This window comes from Phaenicophaeus curvirostris, chromosome 8 (genome assembly GCF_032191515.1).
Source record: "Phaenicophaeus curvirostris isolate KB17595 chromosome 8, BPBGC_Pcur_1.0, whole genome shotgun sequence".
NCBI lineage: Eukaryota > Metazoa > Chordata > Aves > Cuculiformes > Cuculidae > Phaenicophaeus > Phaenicophaeus curvirostris.
Window position 1 is genome coordinate 33,027,210 of NC_091399.1, and position 20,810 is coordinate 33,048,019.

The window sequence follows — 20,810 nt, forward strand, 5'->3', positions numbered from 1 at the left end:
GCTGCCACTCTACACCTTCAGTCTCATCCACTCACTTCTGAGCAATTCCAGGACCTCTCCTGTGGCATGACACCATTTGTCTAAGTAGAGAGCAAGATAAAATCCTGCAGTGATCCATATTCACACTGTGAACGAAGCTGGGCATGTGTTGTGCACTTGTAGAAGGGTACCCCATTTGTACAGATGAACATTTTCCATGTATTTTCATGTACTAGCCAGACAGGCAATGACATCTAGGCTTTCTGTGAATTCCATCACTGCTTCCTCACAAATAGGCCAATACATGAGGCTACTGTGATACCTCTGTGAATGCTGGAAGGGGTCAACAGCAACCTTCTATCACTGACTGACAAAGGAGATCTGAGATGTTGTGGTGTATCTCACATGGAATTCAGGCTGGCTTGTTGACATTAGCTTTTCTGATAAGTAGAAAGTATTTCCTAAAGTCAAAGGTCAAGATGAAAATGTGCAGCTTCACATCTGTGGAAAGAGTCTTAATAATACTTGATTTTTTTGTTCTGTTGATTCTTTCAAGTGTTAGATTAAGATAAGTGCAAAAGGGTTTGAAACAAAAATTTGGATTATAAAGAAATCATAGAATCATAGAATACTTAGAGTTGGAAGGGATGTTAAAGATCATCTAGTTCCAACACCCCTGCCATGGGCAGGGACTCCCACTACATTAGGTTACCCAAGGCCCCAGCCAACCCGGCCTTAAAAACCTCCAGGGATGGGGCATCCACAACCTCCCCTGGTAACCTGTTCCAGTGTCTCACTACTCTCATGGTGAAGAAATTCTTCCTAATGTCTAATCTAAATCTGCCCCTCTCCAGTTTATAACCATTCCCCCTCATCCTATCACCACAAGCCTTTATGAATGGTCCCTCTCCAGATTTCTCGTAGGCTCCTTTCAGGTGCTGGGAGGTTGCTATAAGATCACCTTGTAGCCCTCTCTTCTCCAGGCTGAACAAGCCCAACACTCTTAGCCTGTCCTCCTATGGGAGGTGCTCCAGCCCTCTGATCATCCTTGTAGCCCTCCTTGGACCCATTCCAACAGCTCCATATCCTTCTTATGTTGAGGATTCCAGAACTAAGTGTTGGATTTATTCAACTGTTTGTAGTTCACACAAGTTTCTGTCCTATGGAAACAGAAGGAATCCAGCCAGCCCCTCAAGCTCCACATGTCATTGCCATTCCTTTTATGAGACACTGCGTATTTTAGAGCTCTTAGAGGACTAAAGAAAAATTCTGCCAGGTCACAAACTGCTCATACTCCCTGTGTAATCACTTTGGTGTTTTCCACACTCATTCACTTTGTCACCATAGAAGTCTACTGCACATCACTACGTCCCTGCAGACACTGCCTAAATAATTTGTACTGACTTGGTCCAATTTTGTCATTACGACATGTGTAACTGCAACATGTCAGTTTTCACAGAAACAGTCTGGACCTCTAGGTTTCACAAGCAAAAGAAAACACTAGAAGACATGGGATATGCTCATTAGAATTTGTATTCCTAAACACATCTAAGAACATTGATAGTGTTACAGATTATAATGTAGTGAAATCTCTGACGATGTCTGAAGCACACAGGAAGGATTCTTAATAAGGTTTCTTAAGAAGGCAGAATAGAATTTTCCTCTATAAACTCAGGCAATCTCAAAGCATCCTTTGGAGAACTTTTGGGGTAATCTGACATCAGTTCTGTATTGTAATAGCCATACAGAAAATTTAAAATAGTACAGTGGTGTGGAGTGAGATTGCTTTCTCACCAGTTCTTCTTACTCTTGGGTAATCCTTCCCTTTCAGTTTTATCCAAGTACAGTTTTGCTTTTCACTCTGGAAGTAAATGCATTTATCCCCTCTAGTCATCTCCTGAAACCTCACATCTCTGCACTGACTTTCTGCACAATAAAGACTGCTAATTGCGTATCTTAGGAAAGAACTAACAGAGCCCGAGGGTGAAATGCATTTCTATTATTATTTACATTACAGTGATAAACATGGCAGGTAATTTAGAAATGGGACATTCTACACACGTGGGACACTTTACGTAGATTTTCCCACACTAACCCAGCAGAAGGTCCCCCTCCTCTGTTGGGGAAGAGCTGTTCCCAAACGTTGATTTTTATATTAGCAAGGCAACACAGGTAAAATAGAGGGAAAAATCCAGAGTCTAATAAAGTCAAGAAAAAGCTCTGTGTTTCCAAGAGCAATTTAATTCTATGAAAAAATATAACTGCTTTGGTCCATTATAAAGCACTGTTCTGAGCAGGCTCCTCCGAGAGCTGTAGGCAGCTTTTTACAGCTGGTCCTCAACACCTCACTAGATAATACAGTACATAAATTTGATTGCACTTGATTATGCCCCATTTTGGCAGCTGCACAAGCATAAGAACAAAGTGTCTGGTATTTAGGAAAGAATGACCAGAGGGAATAGTTTAATTCATACATAGCAGAGAAGATGAAGCCAAAATTGACCAGAGGCTTATGTTATCTACCCTTTCCTACTCAGTCTTCCATTATATTATGTGACTTGTCAAAAGAACATAGAAAGTATCTCTCAGTACCAGGAATGGATTAGAAGAAACAGTACTGCACATATTGTAATTCACACAAACCAGTGCTATTGAGTGAATTACTTTTGGCTGTCCTCTTGTTTTAAATTTAATGATAAATTAGGAAGAAAATAGAATTCATAGCCCTTTACAGATCCATATTTTCCTTCTAAATAGACATCATACTGACCACATCAACACTGATTTATAATCACGGTAGAAGATTTAGGTTGCAAATTCCAGTACTGGCCTCTGAGTGTAAGCTTAACAAACTTTAAGCTTAAGTAGTAAAACAGACAAATGATTGCCCGTGTGTGGTCTATTACCAGTTTAATCTACAACTGACAGAAGCAGAAGTACAGGACACAACTTACTCAAGTTCATGGTCTGTCTGATGGTATGTGTTTAACCAAACCCTGAACTCCCAAAGACTGTCCTGTTGCTGTGCAGTTCCTTAGGGTACGTCTCCACAGACAACTGCAGGCAGACATGAACTTGCTCTGTCTTCATTCTGAGCTGCCAAGGCCGGTCCGGAAGCCATAGAGCCACATTAGCCCCTCGCATACGAGCTTGGGCGCAGAGCCACACTAATGCGGCTATACGGCTTCCGGCATGGATCTGCAGCAGTCTGCCCAGTTTGGCTCATGGGCTAAGTAAGTTCACATCTGCTTGCACCCAGAGCATCTCCACATCCTCTTGCACAGTTTGAATAGTTGTCAGCTCTTTGAATGTAACTAATGAGTCCTGAGAGGCAAAATTTGGTACGGCCCAGAACAGCTGAACGACAGAATTCCATTAAAACAGAAGGAGCAATATTTTTAATTCATGAGATATTAAAATGCCAATGCACTCCCAAATCAGAAAACTGTGGAAAAAAATTATATGGGGAAAAGGGCACTATAGTGGAGCAGTATAATTAAATGCTAGGCTTTAACAGCATGAGTAAGAACAACCCACTCGGGAATCTGAGCAGAAGGATAAGGGATTATGAGAACTGATGGCATTATGGACACAGGAATCCCCTTAAAGAAAGACAGTTCTATATTTAGCATATCGTATTTAATTCAGCAACAAAACCCCAATAGTAACATTTATTTATTACTACCCCCAAATCAGTCTTCAAATAAACATAAAATTTTATTAGCATACACTTGCTTGTATCTGGCACCACATACTTAGCAGAACAAGCATTATTGTTTTAAAAACTAAAAATCAAATAAGTTATTTAAATTTGACTATAAAGAGAACAATCTTTAATGAATTCTGCCCATGGAAAAGGATCAAATCTCTGCTAGACATTGTTTCTTAATTGTCTAGAAAACAGTGAGTGGCAAATACATTAAAAATGTAACAATTATCCTAAGCTTAAACAAAACAATCTGCTTTTTCTAAAACCAATGTCCACTGGGGTTTTGAGGCTGTTAGACAGCTGAACAGTTCAATTCTGCCCTGACAGTTCTTTTCCACAACCAGTCTTGCAGCTTACTGCTAATCAGTCTTAGAAATCTGGGCCCTGTATCTGTTACCAGATAAAAGCTTAATCATATGAACAAGGATGTGCTGAAATAAAGGATGCAATATTCTATAACGTATATGAGTAGACATGTAAGACTCAATAGGTTTGGCTGGTCTAAACCTGTATAACTCTGGCTTTAGCCTCCTTTTCTGAAGAAACAAGGCTTATGCAATCAAACTTCCATACTAATAACATCAAAAATAATTTTTCTCTCAAATTACACAAAGGGGTTGGAAGGCTCTGAAGGAGAGAATTAGGTTTCTGTAAGATCCGTAACTATATGGCTGAATATAGGTAAGAAATAAACCATGCACTTCTAGTATTATCTTGCCATAAGAACCAGGGTCTGCAGGCCCTGTCTCTTCCCCAGCCTGCCTGGCAAATCTGCGGCACACGTTTTGCAATGAATCTTTGAAGGTGCTGGAGGTCTAGTGCACACGGTGGTTCTGCCTCCTCAGAGCTGTGCAGTGTGCTGGGAGCTAGACCTCTTCCTCCTCTGTGAGCTCTCTGGCACCTCTGCGTTTTGAACAGAGAGAGATGAATTGCCTTTCTGAGTAAATGCCACAGCACAAGCTCTCTGCCTCCTGGAAGGAACCCATGCCAAAAAGAGCCATTATAAACACCTCAGCAGTGGTAAATTTTTCAGTTGGAGTTTGCGGCTTCTTCAAAAGCTCAGTCATAACAAGACATGAAGCTGTAGCAGGTTAGGTTTCAGTAACGGCCTCCCAAAAATGTAGTCAGTGAAGTTATGCTTACTGAAAATCAAGTTTCTGGCCTGCTGGGATTTGATCAGTACAAAACTGGTAACCTGAGATGAAGACAATGGGGCAAAGAACAGACACAAGGACAAAGATGCTCCAAAGGGAGGTGACAGCATGGGAATAATAGCACAGTACCTGCCAGCACACCTGGCTTGAGCATGAGCCAGCACCCATGCCTGGCACTGCTGGCACACGCAGGATCTGGTTGGAGGGTTTACACGACCTCTAGCAAATGTGAGCAGATATTAATGGGAAAGCCGAGTGTTTGTTCCTCTGTCAGTTTCTGCTTCATGCAGAACACAAAGACATGGACATGAGATTTGATTATTTCAAGTATTTAGGAAGTTGAGAAGCCAAAGTGATACATACGTATCTCTGCCAACCAGCTTGTGCTGGAAACACTACCTGTAGCTGAAGGATACACAGGGGGAGGAATTTATAATTAACCACAGTGAAAGAGAGTAGAGATGTTACTGTTTTCCGGGTAGGCAGCACTACTAGAAAACGGCTGGGATTGAAAGCCTCCCAGACACACAGGTCCTCCTTGCGCTGGAGCACCCACAAGGACTCGATGTTCCTCTCTCTTCTACACAGAGCCACCTCCTGGCTAGAGGGTGTAAGACAGACTGAAGCGTCCACACCGGGGAAGGCATTAGTTGGAAGGAAAGATTCTTTCACAAACTTGAACACCTTGGATCAGCTGTCCAGCAGATGCCTGTTTGAAGACCTGGACGGCGGGTTTTTAAACATATCAGAAGATTTAGGGCAGGATGCAGTGAGATTCACCTCTCTCACTGCCACATGTGTATGCCTGTTTGAAAGACTAGGATATTTGCTGGAATGTTTGTATATAAGGGAGAAAATATACTACTTGGATTGCAATTGTCAAATGAGGATCAAGGACTCTGTCCGAAAGAGAATCAGGGAACTTCAGAACTGCAGTCGATCTTCCAGGCTTGTTGAGGAGATCCCCTTATCCAGCTTCAGCAGAAGCTTAGGTAGAATCTAAGCATGTAACTATGAATTCAGATTTGGCTCCTATTCTCTCTGAGCTCTCTCAATATTCCCATTCCCAGGTTTAAAAGTAGAATCCAATGATTATGCCTATAATAAGTACTGTACATCTGGTAACAGCAGAGTATAAAATTTGATCTTGTGACACTCCCTTACTGAGCATTCCTAGGGCAGATACAAACTGTAAGACTGTTTGTTACAATTTCTTTATGTTGCTAATAGAAGCAGTATCCTTGGTTATGTGAGTACCTGTTCTCATCACTGAGAAGAGCAAACTTTGTACAGGAGACAGTGGATACTACTAGGTATGAACAGAGCTAAACCTCAGGCAGAAGATGGGGTAATCAATATATATTTCTTTCAGAGCTGTTGTATGATGCTATAAGATTCTTTATATAACTAGATAACCGAAATAATATCAATCCCCATCCTTAATGAAAGTCCACATCACAACAAAACCAAAAGACTCAAACTATCAGGCCCATTTTACTGGTGGTTGTTTTTTAAAGATTTTTCTGTCTGCAGGAATACAGAAAGTAAGATCACAAGTGACGGGAGACATCAGAAACAGGGAGAGAAACTCTGGGACACAGCACTTCTGGGGGCTGGGACAGGGTTGGTAAAACAAGGAGCATTGATTTACTGATTTTGTGAAATGTATGTATGGAAAGTACCATACTTGTAAAATAAAGGGTGGGCGGGGGCACTGTACAAGAATGTAATTACATCTGCAGTATTTTTTTTGCTTGCAAAATCCTCAAATTTCGTAATGCAATAGCAAGTAATGGTTCATTTGTTATACAAGAGATAGATTCATAATGTCTTGCAAGGAGAGTTAATCCCTTTGAAGATCTGTAAGTTTCTACTCTTTCTTCCTCAGAGGATGGAGCCCATCAGTTCTAACAGTACAGCTCAGGGACTCACTCCTGACACATTTGTAGGTAACCTAGAGCTCTCACGGGCTGTGTCAGGGCAGATCCAGCAGCCCTACCGTGGCGTTCATCTTCCTGACATCTCTAAAAAGCACAAGAGGATCTAAAGAAATGTATATGTTAGGGAATGGCATGTGACTTTGCTCCAGCTCTGTTCTTCCTTACCACATCGCTTCCTCACATGAGATTCTTGTTTCTGTTGGAAAAGTCTACTTCCACCTCCCAAGAAAATATCTTAACATGTTTTGCCTTGATGTTCTCCAGCTGAGTGAGCCAGGACAGAACCAGGTATGAGTCATACAGCCAGTTTCAGGCACAAAGCACCATGACTCAGCATCATTCTGTGAAAAACCACGAGAAGGCAGATGATTTAAATATAAAATTAGTGCTGGGTTGTGTTAATTTTCAACAACTCTCAGTGACGTGAAGTCTAGAAACTTATTTTTTTCCTTGAAGTGGAAGATAACGTTTTGGTGTATGTATCGGGTTCCAGAAGCTGAGGCTTCAAGGAAAGGCACCAAATATTGCAAGGATTTTTTTCTCAGATCTGGTAAAGTTAGCTTTGTTACTCTCCGTGTCTCCCTGTACCTTCTCTCAGCACTGGGCACATGAGAGAGCTTTTGCCATCCAACTGGTGTTTGTTTGTGATTGTAGTCAGCTGGAAGACAGTCAAACTTAGTGGGGAGAAAAACCTATCCAAAGTTACACCTGCCAAGTGCAGAGACAGCCACATGCACTATCCATCAGTACCAGGATCTAGATCATTAATTCTGTTACTGATAAAGTGTATCATTAAAGATTCTGCCTTTTACATACTAAGAAACCACTTTCACTTCCAGCTGAAGCCAGGCGTATATTCTTAGTTCACATGGAGCGAGACATGGAGTTTTTTCGGTATTCATCATACTACGACACGTCTCTGAAAATATTGCAGAAGACTACAAATTAACTGTAATTTTAAATCTTATTTATATAGTGTATTATTTCAATTATTTAGATTTAAGTTAGGCTTTTGTTAAGGTGGGTTATTTATTCCACATATGTAACTTCTGGTTAGCTTGAAGAAAAGAGTCCTCCCATTACAAGGAAAGAAAAAAAACATCAACTTAAAAAACCCACTAGTTTTTAAGCAAATCATACCTACATGAGGTATTGTGGAAATGATCTTATTGATTTAAAAAAACCACTCCATAGCTCCAGTATAAATACAAACATACAGCAGTCAGTAATGCTTCTGGCCCTTTGACATTAACTAAACTAAAACTAAAATAGTGGTGAAGGCATGTCTCATTTAGGAAACTTCAGCTGTTGCTGAAACAACCATTGTCCTCGCTTACCTTGAGACAACCAGTGGGAGAATCAACATTTTCAGCATCCTCATCAGCAACTCACCAGGAAACTGGAAATAACTAATTTCCTAGAAATAAATGGAAAGATGCTTATTGTTTCAAGATAAAGACTATCTGTCTTCATGAGTCCTGCTAGAGCTGTGGATTAGGTAACATTGGCAAAGTGTGCAGCTCTGGTACATAAGGTGTCGATGATAGCAGGCTTTAAACAATCATTTTAAAATTAATTAATTACATATTATGTTGTAATTCAACAAACACACCACACTTCATTCTTTTACAAGGGAAGACAACAATAAAATATGCCATCTCTTGGGGACTACCGTTAATTGGTTGCCCTGAATAATCTCTTCATTCTGCATTTTGTGTGTTTTCCTGCATGTGTGTGAAGATACTACTTGGACACAAAAGATGTTCAGACAGCCACTAACAGCAGCAGAGTACAGAATTGTTTTTGTTTAGGCACATTGACTAAATGAAGTACTTCTTAATTAGATTTATATTTTGTGCTGTAGATTTATATTTCACTGTTTGTTTATGCATTCAGTAATGCATGTAGCCCTCTCTGACTAATACAGCAGAAAGAAATGAATACCTGCAAAGGGCTTAGTTGAAGTATGTTGGGGAAGAAATCCCTGAGTGACTTTAATAGCACAGTCTGTTAATGACAGGAATTCTCAAATTTATTAATACCAAATACCATTGGTGTAATATAAACATCTGTACTTCTGTACATCTGATAATGAAAAAAATTCTAGTGCTCTCCTTACACATACACATTCCAAAGTAATATAAAAACCCGTGAAAATAATGCACTACCAGGTGTACATTAGATGCTCCATTTCATCTAGCTTAAGCATGGACTAGCATTATCCAAACTTACAACATTATAATGTTCTCAAGCTAGGCTTTTTGGGTGTCTTAAAGACACCCTTTGCAAACTTATTGTTTGAGAAAGTGTGAAAAGACCCGAAGACCAGCGCAGATTAACAAACATATGAGATTAAACTAGTTTAACAAATGCACATATGTGCTTATTATCTTCAGAAGTCCACCCTGAAGTTCCATGAGTTGCTATGTCTTTTGTTACATAAGTACGGTATTTTCTGTGCAGCGATACTCTGCTGTGCCACACGTACCTGCTGGGAGAGCCTTCTTGTCCTCAGGAAGAATCCAAGAAGACAGCCAATGGTGACAGACAACACCGAGAGAATAAGCAAACCATTTCTTTTACAAACATCCTTGATCCGAGCGAGGATTGCATCAAAAGCCACTGCCATGCTGTCCTCTGTGCTCTTTGGAGAAGAATCAGCATCCCATGGAGAGAGAATTCAATTGCTCCTCTTGTTCGGGTGGGCAGACCTAGCTCTGTATAGATCAGATCAAAGCACTTCCAGTTCTGCTTAGCTGACCTGCAAGGTCACCCCTCTGCCAATAGCCACCAAGCAAGCAGCTGGCATTATTGTTCCAAATTAATACCAACAATCCTATTATCAACTACATCATTAAGAGCCTGGAAGAAGATTAGGGGGCTCTGGAAAATTAGAACAGAATGCAGTAGTATTTCTAAAACAAGCCTAGTTCAAAACAAAGCGACACTCCTGGGAGGAAGACGGTGTTTGAGTATATTCCTTGGTCTCCCCAGTTTGGAGTCTGGACACCCAAGCCTAGAAAGGGAACCTTGCAAGCCATGCATTCAGTGGGTAAAAGTAATGCTACTGCAGTTTTCCTGAAGGACAGTGCAGGTAACATTTTGAACAGGACTATCACAGCAGGGCAAGCTAGGTGAAACCGAACTTCATTAATTAAAGCAGGCTTGGGGTGGTTTTTTTTGTTTTCATGGGGGAAAAAAGGATAAATGAGCAGCATGAGGGACACAGATCAAACAGAAAACAGCTGTGCACTGAAACACACAAAGACGCCTTCTGTCATTTGGTGTTTATTATCTTGGAAGTGAAATGATTTCACTTTTCTTTCAACCACTATGTTGATTAGAGTAGGGCCAATTTACTTTCAGAGGATTATCAGACTAAGCCACAGGGATTGCTTTCCTTTCCTTTGCTGTGTCCGCATTCAGTCCCAATGCTGATTTCCGTGCTAGTGAGTATCTGGTGAAAACACACCACCCTAACTGTTCACCATGCCACGTTCTCATGAAACGCTTCTGAGCTTTCTGGGTTATTCTAAGAGGATTCATTGGTTTTATGGAAAATATAACGTACAGTACTGATATAAGAAGTAGTTACTATTACAAAGAGTGGAATTTTTTTTATTTAAGCTAAAGGAGCGGTACATTTCATCTAAGTAATTCTATTTTTTGAAAGTTAGATAAAACGTCCCTCTGACAGCATATTTTCTTTCTCTGAGCATGTTTTCTTTCAGGCAGCACTTTTCCAGACACAATTTATTCTTTGAAGATGATAATGTCTTGTGTGAAGCATGATCTGTGCTGAACAGATGTCTCTTCTTCTGTAATCACCTCTGTTTGCAGTTTCTCTCACATCTCAAATGCAAGGCCAGGCAGAGCCGGAGCCAGCTCCAAATTAGCAAGAGTTTTGATTGTTGTGAAGTTCATAGTAACATTTGAATTAGTCCTTGAAAAGTAACAGAACGTGCATAAGATTTCTGGGAAAGTTTATACATACGCATGTAAGTGGAAAATCTATTTTGTCCCCAGCTCTTGTCTCACTGCTGATGCTGTGAAAAGCCAAACTCAATAATCAATGCCAAACTGATTATTAAGCAGGTATTCCTTTAATAAACAGCACTGGAATACACACGGGGTAATCCACCTAATGTGCCAAACTATTGAGATTGGTTACATGACTTTTATACTGGTTAAACATACACATTCATACAGATTCTCAGAAACATGTTACATGACCATTGTTTTTCACCCACTCTTGTATGGGCACTGCAGTTTCTTTGTGTCTTCAGAAGCCTCTGATGGTCTTATCTCCTTCCTCACTGTGTCCTCTTGGTGAGCTTGGTCTGTCCTTTGTTCCTGCTGCAGGACTGTCCTTTCAATACTTGTATTCCTTGTTTCACCTAGTAAACAAACTAAACCCCTGCTACTATCACATTCCTACTAACCGCAAGCTGGCCAAGAAATAGAGTCATAGAATCACTAGGTTGGAAAGGACCCACTGGATTATCGAGTCCAATCATTCCTATCAAACACTAAACCAGGTCCCTCAGCACCTCATCCACCCGTCCTTTAAACAAATCCAGGCAAGGTGACTCAACCACCTCCCTGGGCAGCCTGTTCCAGTGCCCAATGACCCTTTCCCTGAAATATTTTTTCCTGATGTCCAGCCTAAACCTCCCCTGGCGGAGCTTGAGGCCATTCCCTCTTGTCCTGTCCCCTGTCACATGGGAGAAGAGGCCAGCTCCCTCCTCTCTACAACCTCCTTTCAGGTAGTTGTAGAAAGCAATAAGGTCTCCCCTCAGCCTCCTCTTCTCCAGGCTAAACAACTTCTTACTATCGCTTAAGCTAATTCATTCCCTTAACACACTGATTTATTCCTTGTCTGGCTGTACACAAAGGACGGAGCCCGCTCCCTCGCGCTGCCCAGCCCTGATGAGGGACGCTTGCTTTCTAAACCTCCAAAACGAGTCTTAGGCAGTTTTATTTGCTGGCTTTTTCGCTATGGGTACGACACAACCGTGTATTCACGTTAGATTTTGTGCTGTAACACAGCGTTTGTCGCGACACCCTCTTTGGAGGCGCGGCCTGAGGGGGCGCCCTATGGCGATACGGGCGTGGTCTGTGCGGTGGGCGTGGCCTGAGGGCGCGGCGCGCGCGCTCGCGGGGCGGCGAGGCGGGCATGATGGCGGCGAGGCAGCTGCTGAGGCGGCGGGCGGCGGGGCGGTGGCGGCGGGGTTACAGCAGCGCGGGCGCTGCCGAGTACCTGCACCGCAGCATCGTGCCCACCATGCACTACCAGAAGAGCCTGCCCAGGTACGCCGGGGACGCTCCCCGCCCCGGCCCCGAACGCCGGCACGGGGCGGGGAGGGATGAGGGGTGGCAGGGTTGGGGGCGGCGCTGGGAGGAGCAGGCAGAGAAATGCCTTCCCTGGTGATACGAGAAGTCGCGGCTGCTACAAAAAGTGGAATAGTTTTGTATGTAAGCTAAAGTATCGTCTAAGTAATTGTGTTTCTTGAAAGTTAGACGGAGTGTCCCTCTGATAGCGTGTTTTCTTTCAAACTGTTTTTCACAGGATCATAGAATGGTTTGGGGTGGAAGGGACCTTAAAGCCCATCCAGTTCCAACCCCCCTTCCATGGGCAGGGACACCTCCCACCAGCCCAGGCTGCCCAAGGCCCATCCAACCTGGCCTTGAACACCTCTAGGGATGAGGCAGCCACAGCTTCCCTGGGCAGCCTGTGCCAGTGCCTCACCACTCTCTCATTGTGAAGAATTTCTTCCTTATGTTTAGTCTAAATCTCCCCCATTCCAATTAAAAGCCATTCCCCTTTGTCCTATCACTACATGCCCTTGTAAAAAGGTCACTTCCCAGCTTTCTTCTAGGCCCCTTTCTTTTCCAGACACTGTTCGTTCTTTGGAGGTGAGAATGTCTTGTGTGAAGTATGATCTGTGTTGAGCAGATGTCTCTTCTTCTGCGATCACCTCTGTTTGCAGTCTTCTTCTATCTCAAATGTAAGGTCAGGGAGAGAGCTGGCTCCAGAGCTCCACATTAGCAAGAGTCTTGGTTGTCATGAAGTTTGATACTAACATTAGAATTAGTCGTTGGAAAATAGTAGAACGTGCATAAGATTTCTGGGAAAATTAATACATATTTCTGTAAGTGGGAAATACATTCTGTCTCCAGCTCTTGTCTCACTGCACACAAGTGATGGAGGTCACACACTCACGTTGTCCAGGCCTGATAAAGGATGCTTGCTTTCTGAAACTCCAGAACAAGTCTTAGAGAGTATATTTGCTGGCATTTTTGGTATCACTGGTGTCTCTGCACAGCATGCTTTGGTGTGTTGGTCCGTGCTTATTGTATACGCTCTCTGCATCACAGGGGAGAGGAAACATTCTGTTCTTTATAGTGTAAATATGACTGTAAGCCTTCTACTGAAACATCCTGTCAGGTTGCAGAGTAACCTCCGTGAGGGTAACAGGTGGTTTTATAGTAAGGAGAACATTTTCATGTTTACGCTGAGGTAGATGACGAAGATGCTGGTTAGGAGATTGGCCAGAAAGACAGAATGTTCAGCACCCATGCAGGGGTGGCAGCTGAATTGAACATTCCTTCTGCACAGCTGCTTCTCTGTGCAAATGTTCATGTCACCATTGAGACCCTTCACTGCGATACCTTTGTAACTAGACAGTCAAGATACTTTCTACCTTGTTTTCCTATAACCTTAAGCTGTGATTACCTGTCTGTCTATTCCCTTTCTTTTCTTTTTCCACAAGAAACTTTTGGGTAATATTGCAGTGTAAGGAAGGTGGGGAAGAGGGGAGACAAAGGGAGACTACTGTGTAAGAAATTGAGGCTTCATTAGTACCACTGCTCATAAAGAGCTTGTCTCTCTGTTCCTTTTCCTTCAGACTGCCGGTTCCCAAACTAGAAGATACAATTAAGAGATACCTGAATGCCCAGAAACCGCTTTTAAATGCTGACCAGTTCAGGTATGGACAAACAAGAGACAAATATTGCAGAGTCATGTGTTGCTTCAAAGCCAAGTGTTACATATGGAAATATGACTTACGACAGCATTTTGACTCTTATTGATTGCTGTAGGAAAACTGAAGAACTTGCACATCACTTTGAAAAGGGAATTGGAAAAGAGCTACATGAGCAACTGGTTGCTCAAGACAATCAGAACAAGCATACTAGTTACATCACAGGTATGTTTGCCTACGGGATATAGAAGGGGTCTGTAGGTAATCATGCTTGGTAACAGACAGCTCACAGTGCTGCCTATAAAATAGGCTGAAGCTGAAGTTCACTGCTCCATAAATTTGGAGTAACATGCTGTGAATGCTGCCTGTGACCATATTTGAGCAAATTCTCAGTCTGTGGAGGAACTAAGAATGCCCTGTTTATATTAGTAGAGGAGCTTAACTAGTAGCTTCCTTAAGGCAACTAAAGCAATCACTTTCATATTATTTCAAGTTATTAAACAAGGAAGTTGAACTCTGAGAGGGGATCAGAGAACATGACTAAGCTTTGGGAGGCAGAAGTGGTCAGTGCTCTAGACTTAACCCCCTCCAAAACTACAAACCTGTATTCTTTTAAAGAGCAAAAGAAAAGGAATGAGAGAAAGAGGAAAGTGAAAATAAAGAACAAATTAAGAGAGGGAGAGTATGTGTATAGGGGTTTTTTATTATTATTCCTTATTATTGTTTCCACTGACATCCAAATGCATGTGTCTGCTTATGAAAGTATTGGAGGTGGAAATACTCAAATATCTGTGGAAGCAGAAGTTTGCATGTTGCCCAGCAAACATACTTCTGTCCTTGTTATCTGTTTAGACTACCTATAAGGGTGTTAGTTGCCACAAATTCTGTAGAGAATACCAGATAATTTCACAAAAGCTGCTGATTGATTTCTTAACCTTTTACTTTCCATTTATTTTGAGCAGCATCTGGGGTTTTAACTGATGGCTTTATGGTGTTTGTCCACACTAACCAGAAAGCTGCTTTGTGCCTGTGAACTGTGGGTTGTTTGTATTCATTTTGTTTATTTGTTATGCTTTTTTAGGCCCCATAAAAGACCTGTTCTACTTGAAATTGGTTTCTAGGAGTATGTTTGCCTCCACCCTGGACTTTCAAGTCCAAGGCTAAAAGACTATGTGATGATGACAGATGTGGTTTTATAACTGTAGGTAAATAATAGTTACTCACCTGTAAGGGCCTGGATTTAAAGTTGTAATTTAGGTCGTTGAGTTACCCATTGCCCTTCTTGGGCTGATCCAGGTTTGGAATAATAATTTTTAATACATCAGCTGCCTTGAGGTGAAGTTGGTGACCACTTGCTTCCTTTGTCTTCTTCCAGTCAGTGTGCAATACAGCTTGATGAGTTGGAAGTTAATGATTGTGAAATAGAACCTACTTAAAAAAAAAAATCCCTTCTCTGCCTGCACCCTGTGGATTTTCATTTACTCATAGGCAGATGTAAAGTGTAACTACTTTTTAGAGCTATGATTGATTCACTTGGTTTTGACAAGCACAAACCCTTTGGGTTACATTCATGGTTCTTGATATGCTGACAGACTGCCTGAAAGACCTGTGGGTATGAAATGTGATTGTGCTTTCCTAAGTCCATTCTGGGCCTGGAACAATAACCATGAGGTCCCCTCTAACCTCGTCTTTTTGCCAGAATGAGAGACTGATGGTAATGCATCAGTATCAACAGTGCTGATCATTTTAGTGGATAGAGAGGAAGGTGGTGGAAATGTTAGACAGAATATGTAAGTGGAGCAATGCTTCTGGAGAAACACTGGATCATAAAAAAAGGGTAGTTCTAAAAAGAAACATGTTCTTGGTGACAGGCAGTTCCAGTAATCAATAGCTTAAGAGTAAGTAAAGGCATATTCCACTTCAGGTATAAGGTGTGCACCAAAATACAGTGCTGGGGAGCTGCATTGTGTCACGGGAGTTATGGTTTATCAATGAGCCACGTAGAAAACACAGAAATTGGCTCTCACCACCAATGACATTGACAGTCATGATAAGGATTGCTCCAAATGCAGTATTTTTACAATTAGCCACCTGTACCTTTCTTCATGACTGGAGATTGGGAAATCCTTGGGGGAATTGCTGCATATGCTTGTCTTGTTTGTATGCACTAAAGTAGGTGTTTATTCATGATCTCTGTTGGAGGTGGGACATTGACTCCGTGAGCCTCTGGACTGACTCAGTAAGCTGCTTTTATGTTCTGACCTGTTTGTCAACTCTCCCTTTTCAGGTCCCTGGTTTGACATGTACCTAAAAGCACGTGAACCTGTTGTTTTGAATTTTAATGCCTTTATGTCTTTTAATCCTGATCCAAAACCTGAATATAACGATCAGCTCATACGAGCTACGAACATGACTGTTTCTGCTATACGTTTTATGAAGACTTTCAGGGCTGGTTATCTTGAACCAGAGGTTTTTCACCTCAATCCAGAAAAAAGTGACACTGAGATCTTTAAAAAAATTATCCGATTTGTGCCTTCTTCACTTTCTTGGTTTGGTGCCTACATGGTCAATGCATACCCCCTAGATATGTCTCAGTACTTCAGGCTTTTCAATTCTACGCGGCTGCCTAAACTCAACAGAGATGAGCTCTATACAGATGAAAAGGCAAAACATTTACTGATACTGAGAAATGGGAATTTTTATATATTTGATGTTATTGATAGAGATGGAAATATGTTGAAACCTTCCGAAATACAAGCACACTTGAAATACATCATAAGCGACAACAGTCCAGCCCCGGCCTTCCCCCTTGGCTACCTCTCCAGTGAAAACCGAGATACGTGGGCATTGCTGAGAAACGATCTGCTGGATAGTGGCAATGAAGAAGCTCTTCAAAAAGTAGACTCTGCTCTGTTTTGTTTAAGCTTAGATGATTTTCTCATTAAAGACTTCGTGCACTTGTCCCACACTATGTTGCATGGAGATGGTGCTAACCGCTGGTATGACAAATCATTCAATCTTATCATAACCAAGGATGGCACTGCAGGGATTAATTTTGAACATTCCTGGGGAGATGGTGTGGCTGTGCTCAGGTTTCAGAACGAGATTTTTAAAGACAGCACCAAGGCACCTGCTGTCAGTCCCCAGTCCCAGCCTGCATCGGTAGATTCTTCCAGAGCAGTGCAGAAGCTTGATTTTAAGCTGAATGATGCCTTAAAAGCAGGAATTACCAAAGCCAAACAAAAATTTGATGCCACTGTAGAAGCACTGTCTATTAATATGATTCAATTCTCTGAGGGGGGCAAGGACCTTCTAAAGCAGAAGAAGGTAAGCCCAGATGGTGTGGCTCAGCTTGCTTTCCAGATGGCTTTCTTTCGACAATACAACCAGACTGTTGCTACGTATGAGTCTTGCAGTACTGCAGCTTTCAAACATGGTCGTACAGAAACTATACGTCCTGCCTCAGTCCATACAAAGAAATGTTCAGAAGCTTTTGTCAGGGAGCCATCCAAACATAGCACAGAAGAGCTTCAGAAGTTGATAGAAGAGTGCTCAAAATACCATGGTCGTTTGACAAAGGAAGCTGCTATGGGTAAGTAGGAATATATCAAAAGCTTGCTTTTGCACTAATATGTCTATTAAGGTTGCTGTAAACATTTACTTCGTAGCCAAATCATTTAATCTTGATGGAGGTCTAATGTTAATGTAAACTTGACAAAACCAGTAGCAGAAGACTGCAGTTCAAAATACTTTCTCTAAGACTCATTTCTTGATGGAGGAGAATGCCTCTGTGTTTCCCAATTGACCGTTCATATGTTGAGAATTTCTTATACTTTAGTTTTTGTCCTTATAGCAACTGGGCGATTTGAAGATTTGGAAAATACTTGGTGTGTATATATAGGGCAACCAAGAACTTTGGCTTTATGTCTGAGGAGTTACTATCTTAACCCTGTGGGGGATAAAGGCTTAAACAACGTCCGCATCAAACTGATTCTTTGGCTATGCTGTTCCTGTTACTTTTCTAAATGCTTTCTTTTGGATTATCCTTCTCAGAAGTATAACTTGTTACATTGTTTCAGTAAAATTGATTGTTGAACATTACCCCATAAACTCTAAGATTTGCCTTCTGCTATTTATAAATTTTAGGAAAGCTTTTCTGTGTTCTAAAAATCTTGGGTATGTTCAGGTAAATAGTTAATCAAAGAATGCGATGTATAGTTAAACTTATCTGTTAAGATTGCGCTTCTGTTTACTATCCTGATTCCCAGCTGAGGCTAGCAGTAAAACAGCAAGCCCTTATTCCCTAGGACACATGCATTAAAAATGCAGAATGTCTGTGTTCTGAAACATGTTCCCCTTAGCAAGTTTGCGGACGACACTAAGCTGGGTGGAAGTGTCGATCTGCTGGAGGGTAGAGAAGCCCTGCAAAGGGATCTGGACAGGCTGGACCGCTGGGCAGAGTCCAATGGCATGAGGTTTAACAAGGCCAAATGCCGGGTCCTGCACTTGGGGCACAACAACCCGGAGCAGTGCTACAGACTAGGAGAAGTCTGTCTAGAAAGCTGCCTGGAGGAGAGGGACCTGGGGGTGTTGGTTGACAACCGACTGAATATGAGCCAGCAGTGTGCCCAGGTGGCCAAGAAGGCCAATGGCATCTTGGCTTGTATCAGAAACGGCGTGACCAGCAGGTCCAGGGAGGTTATCCTCCCTCTGTACTCAGCACTGGTGAGACCGCTCCTCGAATCCTGTGTTCAGTTCTGGGCCCCTCACCACAAGAAGGATGTTGAGGCTCTGGAACGAGTCCAGAGAAGAGCAACAAAGCTGGTGAAGGGGCTGGAGAACAGGCCTTATGAGGAGCGGCTAAGAGAGCTGGGGGTGTTTAGCCTGGAGAAGAGGAGGCTGAGGGGTGACCTCATTGCTCTCTACAACTGCCTGAAAGGAGGTTGTGGAGAGGAGGGTGCTGGCCTCTTCTTCCAAGTGACAGGGGACAGGACAAGAGGGAATGGCCTCAAGCTCCGCCAGGGGAGGTTTAGGGTAGACATTAGGAAAAAATTCTTTACAGAAAGGGTCATTGGGCACTGGAACAGGCTGCCCCGGGAGGTAGTTGGTTCACCTTCCCTGGAGGTGTTTAAGGCACAGGTGGATGAGGTGCTGAGGGATATGGTTTAGTGTTTGATAGGAACGGTTGGACTTGATCCAGTGGGTCTCTTCCAACCTGGTTATTCTGTGATTCTGTGAAAAATAATTCCTGTTAATACAAAAATAAACCCCAGCTCTATTTTCTTCTTTTGTGGCTGAAAAGCAATGTGATGTCAAAAGTAAGTGAGTTTACTTCCCACAAAAATCTCACATCTCTTTTAATACTTGTTATTTTGTTTTACAGGTCAGGGATTTGACAGGCATCTCTTTAGCTTGCGCTATTTAGCCTTATCCAAAGGTATTGCACTGCCTGATTTCTATCAAGATCAAGCTTATGCTCGGCTTAATCACAACATCATTTCAACAAGCACGTTGCTTAGCCCAGCTGTGCAACTAGGAGGGTTTGGCCCAGTGGTGCCTGATGGTTTTGGAGTAGGATACCAGGTACATGATAACTGGGTAGGTTGTAATGTTTCCTCTTACCCAACTAGGAATGGTAAAGAATTCCTACAGTGTGTATACAAGTCACTAGAAGATATCTTTAATGTTTTAAAGGGCAAGAAAATCAGTGGTTAGCCATAAAAATGTTGGAACACTTTACAGTTGCTTTACATAATGCAGACTATGTCTAATGGGTATAATAATCAGTGTTCAAAAGTGGCTGAGACGGCTCAGCTTAATTGGCTTCATTTATCTTTGTTGAACTTGAATACTGTTAGATTCATTATGAAATTTGTTTCTATTTTAAAGAATTCAAGTACAGACCTTGAATGCGTGTTTCAGGAAATACATTCATAGTGTCAAAATTACAGACCCATGTGTTCTTAAAACACACGGTTTAAAATAAGAAGCATTGTTAGCAAGTTCATGAACTCAGAACTTCTGTGTTCCATGGGTGTTCAGACAGACAATAGCACTGTGATACCACTTTTTAAAAAAATATATGCAATGATTTTAAATACAAAAGAATGGTTTTCTTTGCACTCCTGCAGTTAGTTTTCTTACTAACTTGTCATACTTTTCTTTGAACTTGAATTGATATTGGAACTGATTCTTCCTCAATTGCTTGAAAGCTTTCCACAAAGAAATAAAAAATGAAGGGGGAGGCTTTAGGTAACTTGTAATCACCAACTATGTTATTAAATTGACTGGAAAAGACTAATGCAATAAAACTATCTGTTAATAACCACAAAGTTCTTTTATTGCCATATCTCAATTATACTGTATGGGAAGTCCCTTTATCAATAAGTTGTTTCTTCTAGAAGTTGAAAAGAATACTACTGAAAGTATGCTGCAGTGTTGGCTCTCCCCTTCCATACCTGAAGTCTGTCCAGTATCTGTTTTGGTTCTGCTATATAAACCTGTATTCCTGTGCCTTAAATATCACTGAACGTATGTTTTGGGGTTCTCTCTTCCCAAACGTCCTCTTACTGTGGAAAAGTAACCTCAACAGAGCGTTTTCCTATTATCTCCTTGTTCCATCAGCTAGAACTTTTGATGTAATTTATTGTAGCAAAGGCCAAGAGTCTTAGTGCCTAGAGCCGTGTATTTTAATGCATTGGGGATTCTTGGAGAAGTTCTGAAGCCTAAAGCTTATCAGAACTCTCTGAAGGATTGCAGGAGACCTTGAACACAGACATCAGGAAAACCTGGTGATGTCTTGAACATGAGATGAAACTGATGCAGACATTTCCTTGTGTGCTGCTCACAGCAGGGGCTCTTCCTCCTACAAAAATGTGGCAAAAGGGGAAGGGAACTTTGTCAGTCATGAAGGCAAAGGCACTCAGAGATGCTGGGATCACAACGCAGATGCCCTTTGCATGATAACACGTTTTGTGCAAAAGGGGCTATGGTATGTGTAGCTTGAAGTCCTCTGCCTTTTAAACCCTCTTGACTTCCACTCTGT

At 41.9% G+C, this 20,810-nt stretch overlaps 2 protein-coding genes across 3 annotated transcripts in view; one reads left to right on the forward strand and one right to left on the reverse strand.

Moving 5' to 3' along the window:
- The window catches only part of SLC1A7 (solute carrier family 1 member 7), a 55,155-nt gene extending 45,593 nt beyond the window's left edge, over positions 1–9,562 (reverse strand). Inside the window, exons 1-2 of one of the 2 annotated variants that reach the window (XM_069863159.1) lie at positions 9,271–9,562; positions 8,120–8,199 (exon numbers count right to left, since the gene is read on the reverse strand). In XM_069863159.1, the coding sequence (XP_069719260.1) occupies positions 8,120–8,199; positions 9,271–9,411 (221 nt within the window). In that variant the 5' untranslated portion in view covers positions 9,412–9,562. The remainder of the gene's footprint in view (positions 1–8,119; positions 8,200–9,270) is intronic. The other variant, XM_069863158.1, reaches the window with a different exon arrangement.
- Positions 9,563–11,939: 2,377 nt separating this feature from the next.
- Positions 11,940–20,097, forward strand: CPT2 (carnitine palmitoyltransferase 2). The gene is made up of 5 exons (XM_069863140.1): positions 11,940–12,092; positions 13,691–13,771; positions 13,884–13,990; positions 16,053–17,357; positions 19,149–20,097. Exons 1-5 carry the CDS (start codon positions 11,959–11,961, stop codon positions 19,478–19,480), a joined length of 1,959 nt encoding a protein of 652 aa, XP_069719241.1. The 5' UTR covers positions 11,940–11,958; the 3' UTR covers positions 19,481–20,097.
- Positions 20,098–20,810: the final 713 nt, after the last annotated feature.

What these genes read in the sequence shown, in the direction of transcription:
- CPT2 (XM_069863140.1), top strand. Translation starts at nt 11,959, where the DNA reads ATGATGGCGGCGAGGCAGCTGCTGAGGCGGCGGGCGGCGGGGCGGTGG. An exon ending in TACCAGAAGAGCCTGCCCAG is followed by an intron (nt 12,093 to 13,690) that starts GTACGCCGGGGA and finishes CTTTTCCTTCAG; the next exon opens with ACTGCCGGTTCCCAAACTAG. An exon ending in GCATACTAGTTACATCACAG is followed by an intron (nt 13,991 to 16,052) that starts GTATGTTTGCCT and finishes CTCCCTTTTCAG; the next exon opens with GTCCCTGGTTTGACATGTAC.